This window comes from Nelumbo lutea, chromosome 8 (genome assembly GCF_056320005.1).
Source record: "Nelumbo lutea isolate HS-2025 chromosome 8, American lotus-T2T, whole genome shotgun sequence".
Classification (NCBI taxonomy): domain Eukaryota; kingdom Viridiplantae; phylum Streptophyta; class Magnoliopsida; order Proteales; family Nelumbonaceae; genus Nelumbo; species Nelumbo lutea.
The window spans coordinates 26,390,353-26,398,999 of NC_142691.1; the positions used below are offsets into that span (position 1 = coordinate 26,390,353).

The window sequence follows — 8,647 nt, forward strand, 5'->3', positions numbered from 1 at the left end:
TGCTTTGACTTATAGCAACTAGGTGACTAAGTGCCCGCTTAGATGACAAAAATGACAAGGTGTGTGCCTATTACAATACCATTTATGTTGTTGTATCTTATTAATGTATATCTTAATATATTTTATTGTATGCTATATATATCATTTATATTTTGTTTTAGTGCATTACTACTGAAATTTAAAAGATCAAAGGGTTTGAGGAGAGAAAAAGAGCAATGGAAAGATATTTATAAAAAAAAAGAAAGAATAAAAGTATAGTTTTTTTATTCTCTCTTCAATTAATTAAAACACAAATTTCATCTTTGTTTTTTTTTTTCTATTTTACTTTACACTTCCATCTTGTATATTTATAATATAAATTCAATAACCTACTTTAGCTACTAGTTGATATGAAATTGCTCTAGTAAATACTTATTATAGTTGTATTATTTTGGAAAATAATAAAATTAATATATGTAAAAGAATTTTTATCCTTTAGATGCGATGATTTGCCACACTTTTAGAGGAAATTAATGCTATTAATTAAGAGAATCACTATTTTTTTTAAGGTACATGCTGAATGGTATATAAAACTAGGGAACTAGCCATTTTTTAGTTTATATTATAAAATTCTTATTACCAAGGCACCAACCTAGGTGACTAGGTGCCCTAGTATCGGCCAAAATCGCCTAGACATCTTGAAAACTATGCGGGCATTTACATTGTCCTATGTCTTCTTGATTTTTAACGATGTAATCCCATTCACATTCTTTTTTGTATGCATCACATCCAAATTATGACACAAAATTGTCCTTCCAATATGATAAATCAATACTTTTCTTATTACAATTATAATAATTAATAAAACTATCATCATGTCTTTTCCTTTTTCCTAGTTCCATCATTCTCTTTTCTAAATTTAAAAGTAATATCCTCTAACTGCCCTAGAATCACAGACCCATTTTATGTTGTTGGTGCATCACACATTCTTTATTACTATTGAACATTCTTTTTTGAACCTTGATCAAATAGAAGGAAGTCAGTGACGCATGTAACATACCTTATAGCAATGCTTGAAGTATTCTAGGTGACCAGCCACCTTGAAGTTGCACAGAATCGCCAATATGCCTTTAAAACTATGATGTTTATATATACTCTCTTCATATTTTTTGTACTAGTGGTCAAACCCCACCCCCATTCACCCTTCCATCATATTTTCATGCAATGTTTTAAAAAATTTTAATAATGTATTTGTTTTAGATATGTTATATGTATTATTTTATATTTTTTAATTTTTTTAGCTATATAAAATATTAAAAATTTTAATTTGAGACCAAAAAGTTTTTTTTCCCACGAAAATAGTGGGGCAAGGTGCCTACAGCTCCTTGAGACAGATCTCAAAAAAGTTGCCCAAAATAAAAAAAAAAATTCACGTCAATCGGACATCGGAGTGCAAAGTTATGGCCTCTGAGCATGCATTGAGTGTGCAACTTGTGATTCGGTCACTGGGTCAAACAGGTCAACAGTCCAATTGGTTGGGTCAAACGGTTTTTGATCGTTTGATGGGTCTTGACAGTTTGAACAGTTTGATCGGCCGGGTAAATGGTAGGTTAAAAACATTGTTTTCATGAACCAAACCAAAACGGATATGAGGTTCTGGGCACTATAACTAAATAATGATTCTATTAATTTAAGTTATGAAAACAAAGAAGTAATGGTGGGTCCTAGAATAGGTGGGAGATTTAAACCAACATGCTTTTGAAAACCGATTTAGAAATGGAACCACTTTGGTCAAATGGTTCTTGGGTCAAATTGTTCAACCATCCGGTTTGAACCTTGGTCGAATGGTTTTGGGGTCCAAACTGGACCTAGAGCCATAATATGTTTTTGGGGTCCAAACCGGACCTTGAGCCATGATATGTTTTTGGGTCAATTGGTCCGACCATCTGGTCTAGTTTGGAGGTAGATAAGCTTTTTGACCCTTCTACCTTCATTTGTCCTAAAAGAAGGGGAAGTAAGGATTATATGGAGAAGTGCTAAAGCAACACTAATTTGGATTATGCGGGAAGAAAGGAACAATAGTCTTCTTAGGAAAGGGGAGAAGTAAAGAATAGGTAAGAGATTGCATAATGATGATGGTGATACATTGGCTTAGGACCTTAGATTCTTTCTTTCATTGGTTCTTTGATGATGTATGGAGAAATTGGGTAGTGGCAAGAAGTTCCTCCACGAGAAAAAGAAAAAGTTCTATTGAAACCTCTTGCTGAGAACTTCGTGAAACTAAATTTTGATGGGAATAACTAAGGCAACCCAAGCCCCCTAGGCATATGTGGGGTGTTGAGAAACAAGGAAGGGAACATTATGGCTTTATTCTCTAGTCTTGTGGCAATGAGGGATTCTTAAGGGTGCAAATGGATCGAATTATGGTCCATTTTATGATTGAAGCTGAAGTCAGAGCTCTTTTTACCACGATGTTTGTGGTAATAGTACTGATCAAGTATCAAATTATAAGTAATGAGTATTGTATCTGACAATTTGGATATGCTTTTGAAATGCATGGATACAGAGGAAAAATATGGAAACACTTAGATATGCTAGGACAACACATAGCCATAAATATATTAATAACACTGAATTTAAAATCAAATAGCCGCAAATAATGTATAAACATATAGGAAATGTATATTTTAATGGTATATATGAAAAAATATATTATAATAAATATAGCTGGATGCATAAATATCATATAATTTTATAGATAATGCATCAATCAAGAGTCCAAGACATACACTTCTTATATTTTAATAATTATATCAATTATTCTTTTTTTTTTACCTTTTTCACATTAACAAAAAGTTGATCAAATATTAAATTCTTAAGTATAAATTAAAATTTCAATTAATAAGTTATAAAAATATATAATTTCAATTTTTAATAAATCAATATATATATATATATATATATGTATGTATATGTGTGTGTGTGTGTGAAACTGTTTTTGTTATAAATGTTGATTAGTAGAGTTGATATATTCTATTTAATATTATATTGCTAAATATTTTGTAAACATTTTTATTTTTGTAAATATTTGATATGTTTCTATTTAATGTAAGGTATATATTCAATACTAAAATAATTATTCTATTATTAATATTTTATTTGCATAAATTTCTTGAGTTTAAAATGATTTTTTAATTATGAATTTGATAGATTATTTATTCCATTAGTTTATGAAATTTCAATTTTGAATATTATTCTTTTTAATTTTTAATTGAAATTGTTAAATGTAAATATGTATTATTTATTTGGATTACATGTAGTATGTAAATACAATATTTAATAAAAGTTATTTTATTTCAATTATTAACACAAGAATTATGATTGTAGTACGTGGTGTGTTGAGAGACTCGAGTTTGAATTGCTCTAATGTCAAGTTTATTTTTTAATTAAATGGCATGGTGGTCTCCGATATGGGCTGATATGCAAATCTGATACGCACAACAGGATATATTTCTAGTCGTGGTGTATTTCATGCTGGGTAGGGTCTATATCAATACACGCATTCTTAGACTAAAAAGTTCTCTACCACTTGAAGGTAGTGAGGGTGAGTCAATATGATTCGATCCTGTTGAAATGAAATATTCCAAAAATGAAAATGAAACATAAAAAAGGAAGGGCAGAAACAAAGAGAAGAAAAACAACAGTTTTACCTAGCTCTTTGATTCGTCGTCACCGAAACAAAGGGAGTGAGTGATTTTTTAGGGCTTGAACCAACCAAATTATATCTTCAATCACAAAATGACTTTAATACCCCTCATTACACATGAAAGAGGTGCACACGTGTTCATTAGAGGTGTAAATGGATCAGATCATGGTCTCATCTTATTTGGTCAAATTCGGATCTCTCCTGTTCGGATCTTTGGGTTTGATCGAATAATAGGAACTGATTAGAAATCGGATTGAATTCGAATTATGGTTTCTAAAATTGAATCGGTTAAGGGTCTGTTATTGGTTCGAATGGTCTGACCGTTTGACCCAAATAGTTGGCTTGATCTGACAAAAAAAGTAAAAAAAATTGAAAAAGGTCAAAATCGTTTGAACGGTTAATCGATTGGGTCAGCGGTTTGCTAACCAAAATCAATGGTTTTGGGGGGAAAATGGAACTTGATTGGTTTCCGGTTTTTCTGGTCCGGTCCAGTTTTGAAAACCATGATTTGGATCATTTATATTCGATCCGATACGATATATATTATATTTTTATAAATTTGTTATATTATTTATTTTTTTATAAAAAATGTATATACATATATTTATGATGAAAATAATTAAAAATTACTTGTATTTTTGTTTTTTACTTTATTTAAATTAGTATATTTTATTTTTTTAATAATTCATTATTTAAAAAAAAAACAAGTCGGATTGGACCAGATCTGAAGATCTGAGTTATCGATTGAATTCAAATTCAAATAGAGTCCTATCAGATCCAGTCAGATCAGATCCGACATGAACAGTGTCAGATCGGATTCGAATCTGATCAAATCCGTTTGCATCCTTAGTGTTCATTACTTAAAAAGTAGCGAAAATGAACAACTCGTTTCCTGTTTTTGTGTTCATTGACAAAATCATCATTTCTCAAGAACGTCATTTAGGGGCTTTGTTTTTGTTTCCAACCTAACAAGAATGCCTACTTTTTTCTTCCCAAACATATTCTTGTTCCATGGAGCATTGGGAATAGTAGGAACGCTCCCGTGGAACGATGCCAAATGGGGTCTTAGTTATCAATATCGAAGGAAGCTATGTTTTCGTAGTTTAGATCAATCAAAAGAGCAAAATGGAGAACAACTCATCACCAAGAGTGTCAATTGGACTGGATTTGGTGCAATCAAATCCAATCCAATGTGGGTCAAATGGACCAGGTTCAATCCAATACATTGAATATTTTGGACCAATCCAATTCAATCTCTAAACCATCCAATTTGTTCAATTTTGCATATGTTTGGCATCGATGCTGCAGTTGCAGCACCATTTTATGAGAAAATGGTTCTGTTGATGTGTGGTTGGAAGCACTGTTTTCTCAAAAAATGGTGCCTTTATTTTTGTTTGGAAGGTTGCTGCTACATAGGACGTTTCCTAGAGTAACAATAACTTTTTCTGGTTGGTACCAATGCTCTAGGAAATGTTTTCAACATTGGTACTTATTATCCAGTGCCACATCACTACTCTATTGGCAACAAGGAGTTGCAGCTCTAGGAAATGCCAAATTTGGCGTTGCTCCAAGCCATGGCTTACCGATTTCTGAGACATGGCTTGGAGCACTGTTTTTTATGAAAAAACGCTTCCAAATAAATGCCCGTTTTTTGGAACACTGTTTTTTCCAACGTGGCACTGATGTGGTGTTGTTGCTCCAGGAAACGACAACGATGCCAAACAACTACTTTATTTTAATTTAGACTGGCTCCAACTCAAACTTGATCCATTGACACCTATATTCGTAGCTTCTATCAATGGACCGAATATTGGCTTAATCCAACTTAGTCCAATGTAAATTCATTACGGATAGACCAGGTCCAATCCAATCTTGGGACCATTAAATCTGGACTGGTCCAATTCAGTATGTCTTGTTGGTCCATCCAATCTATCCAAATTGATTTTGGTTTGGATGGGGTTCAACCCAAAACCAGTCCATTGACACCCCTAGTTAGGGGTATTTAGATCCAAATGGATGGATCCTTGTTTCTCTTTGTTATCCACCAACATATATGAATAAGCAATATCCTAATTCGAATCTGATTAAATATTTGAATGTTTGATTCGAATTTGACCAATTACTTATTTTAGGTAATTAATAAATATATAAAATAAATATTTTATTTATTTAAAGTTTATAAATATATAAACTATTTATATAATTTATTTATTATATATAAATTATATAAAACATTTAAATATATATATATATATAAAATTAATAATTGATTGAATTCGTAAATTTATTGGATCATATTAGATCTTATCGGAATTTGAACCTAATTAGCTAATTAGTATGAATAGAATATCCAAATTTGTGTAATTAAATATTTTAATTATCCAAATTCAATTCATTTTCTGTCGAATCTCGAATTTGAAATCGATTTTCAACTACCGTTGACACCCTTAGATAGCTAGGGTATGATAAAGATTTCTATTCAACATAAAGAGGACAAAGAAAGAAAGACCGAAAATGAAAATTGCTCATGACAAAAAAAATGGAAATTTATTTTTAGAAAAGATTTTATGTATAAAAAAATATCTATTTTTTAAAGTAATATGTAACTGAGGGGTTAACCTGGTCAGTTGTTAAATGAAGTAAGACTCTATATGACATGATTAGGAACATTTAAATAAATAAAAAAGAGCTTCCAAACCCCGAACCACTTTTGAACATTCAATGAAAAGGATTCAATAAACAAAAGCTTCAGGATTCACAAGATGCACATCTGACGGCTAGATATAACCAGTCTTTTTCACAATTTCGTTAAATAAAGAAGCCAAGAGCCTAGAGTGACAGAAAGAAAATGCTGGTCACAGAACGGAGCTTTATCACCTCCAACTTCTCTCCTTATCTTCTCTTTCAGAACAGAAATGGAAAGAGATTCAAACTCAAACCCGCATCAGCCAGAAAACGAGATTCCACTGAGAAACTGGGAACACAACGAGAACCCATCTTTCCTTTGAGAGTGTCAAACGTCCTCCTCGCCAGATCTGCGGTTGCCGTCTTTGGTTTGGGGTTCATTGATTCTGGGTACTCTCTCTCTCTCTCTCTCTCTCTCTCTCATTTAGGTCTATTCTGATAGCATATTTTATTCTAATAGGTGGTTGTTTCAATTTGTGTTTCTGAATCCATTATTTGAACATCCCAATGCTTTCTGTTCAGGTACAGTGGAGATTGGTCAAGAATTGGTGTGATTTCAAAAGAGAGTGAGGAGTTATTAAAGATTGCTTCATTCATAGTAGTGCCTCTGTGTCTTATTCTCATATTCTCTTTCTCCAAGCAAGCTGAAGAGGCTTAAAATTTTCACTGTACCAGAGTATTTGAATATTGCCACAGGCAGTCTGTTCCTTAACTGAAATTTAAGTGGCAGAGCTCAAAGTATCTTTTCAATGCCACAGAAACTAATTTAGCAATCACATAACAGTACAGGACACTATACTCCTTGCCAGTTTTTTTTTTTTTTCTGGGTAAAGCATCCAAATTCAATTTCGAGTTTATTTCTGGGTGATCTGCTAGCTACATTTAAATTTGTCTTTCTTGCCATTTATATGAAAACAGATTAAAACTAAGAAGGGGTGGCAGACAGAACTTTCGCCGTAAATACAGAAAAAATGATAGCTGAAACATTTCGGTATGAAAAATTTATGTTCGTTAGGGAGAAACAAACGCAGCCTCATGGATTTTCTAAATAATCATAAACTAACTGTGTTAACCGCTTTCATTTTAGGGTTGTTTTGGTTTGCCGGAATATAGGTCTGGAATCAGAATTAGAATGCTGGACCAACTGTTTGGTTGGGTGGAATAGGAATGCCTCCATTCCACCATTCCCCCTTTTGAAGGGATGACCATTCTCTCTCCCCTCTCTTGGAAATTGGAATGAATCACATTCCAGCTGATTCCAATTGTTACTTAGGTTGATATTTAAATCAAACGGACTATGGGAATAAACTATTCTTATTCTGATTTTGAAGGGTTTTAATTCTGATTCCGATTCCAATTCCAATTCCATTAGCGTTAAGAATCATACGGTTGATTGATTTTGAATTGGATGCTGGATATTGCTAGCCAAAGGGCAGCTTACTTCATTCACCGCCGCAAATCACAAAATGGCAAAACCAAATCCCTGATAATTTGTAATTAATCAAGTGGTTGACCCGCCCATACTTCCTTGCACACAAAACTTAAATAGAATCAATATTTCTATCAGTCCCGCTTTTACGAGTTGAGATTTTCTACCAAAAATACATGTTCCAACCCTCTACCAACATGATCTAACACCATGAGATTGAGACCCACTATAAAAGTGGGATCTGGTGTGAGATCATGTCGGTAGAGGAGGGTTGGAACGTATTTTGTTGACAGGTGGGATGTGGGTTTGGGCCTGGTTAGGTTGGGTTGGACCACCATTGTTGAACTCCTAATACTAACTCTGACCTCACCCAATTAATTCGGCGGGTCTGATTTTTTTTTTTTTTTAGCAATACCCTACATTTTTTTGTCAGTAATAGGGGTGAGAAAATGGGTAAGTTCTATTAGGAACCGAATGTGACGCCTTGAACTGACCCTATCCAATATGTTACAGGGTAGGGTCTGGCTCTAAATTCTTGGAACTGACCCTCATAGAGGCTGATTCTAGAATCTAGGGGTTTACCCTGATGAACCAATATTGGTTGGCCTTGGAACCGAATTTGCCTTCAATTAAACCCCAAAATACTTTTGAGGATGGGAAGATCTTAATGTGTATAATAAATAATGTAAAATGTAATACTTACAGAATTTAAATTATAATGATAAATTTTGGACCATATATTAATATATTATGATAATCTATATATTAAATTACTCAATTTAATCAATAAAGATAATATAAATTTTAAATTATATTTATAAAAATCAAGTTTTTAAAGAAAACATTTC

At 32.7% G+C, this 8,647-nt stretch overlaps 1 protein-coding gene across 1 annotated transcript; it reads left to right on the top strand.

Moving 5' to 3' along the window:
* Nucleotides 1-6,511: 6,511 nt before the first annotated feature.
* Nucleotides 6,512-7,146, top strand: LOC148843538 (DNA-directed RNA polymerase subunit beta). The gene is made up of 2 exons (XM_088956734.1): nt 6,512-6,760; nt 6,893-7,146. The coding sequence occupies exons 1-2, from the start codon at nt 6,534-6,536 to the stop codon at nt 7,026-7,028; spliced, it is 363 nt and encodes a 120-aa protein (XP_088812860.1). The 5' UTR covers nt 6,512-6,533; the 3' UTR covers nt 7,029-7,146.
* Nucleotides 7,147-8,647: the final 1,501 nt, after the last annotated feature.

Bases quoted from the DNA above. Each gene is read 5' to 3' on its own strand.
- LOC148843538 (XM_088956734.1), top strand. From the start codon at position 6,534: ATGCTGGTCACAGAACGGAGCTTTATCACCTCCAACTTCTCTCCTTAT. The intron at 6,761-6,892 runs GTACTCTCTCTC...CTTTCTGTTCAG, and splicing joins TTGGGGTTCATTGATTCTGG to GTACAGTGGAGATTGGTCAA.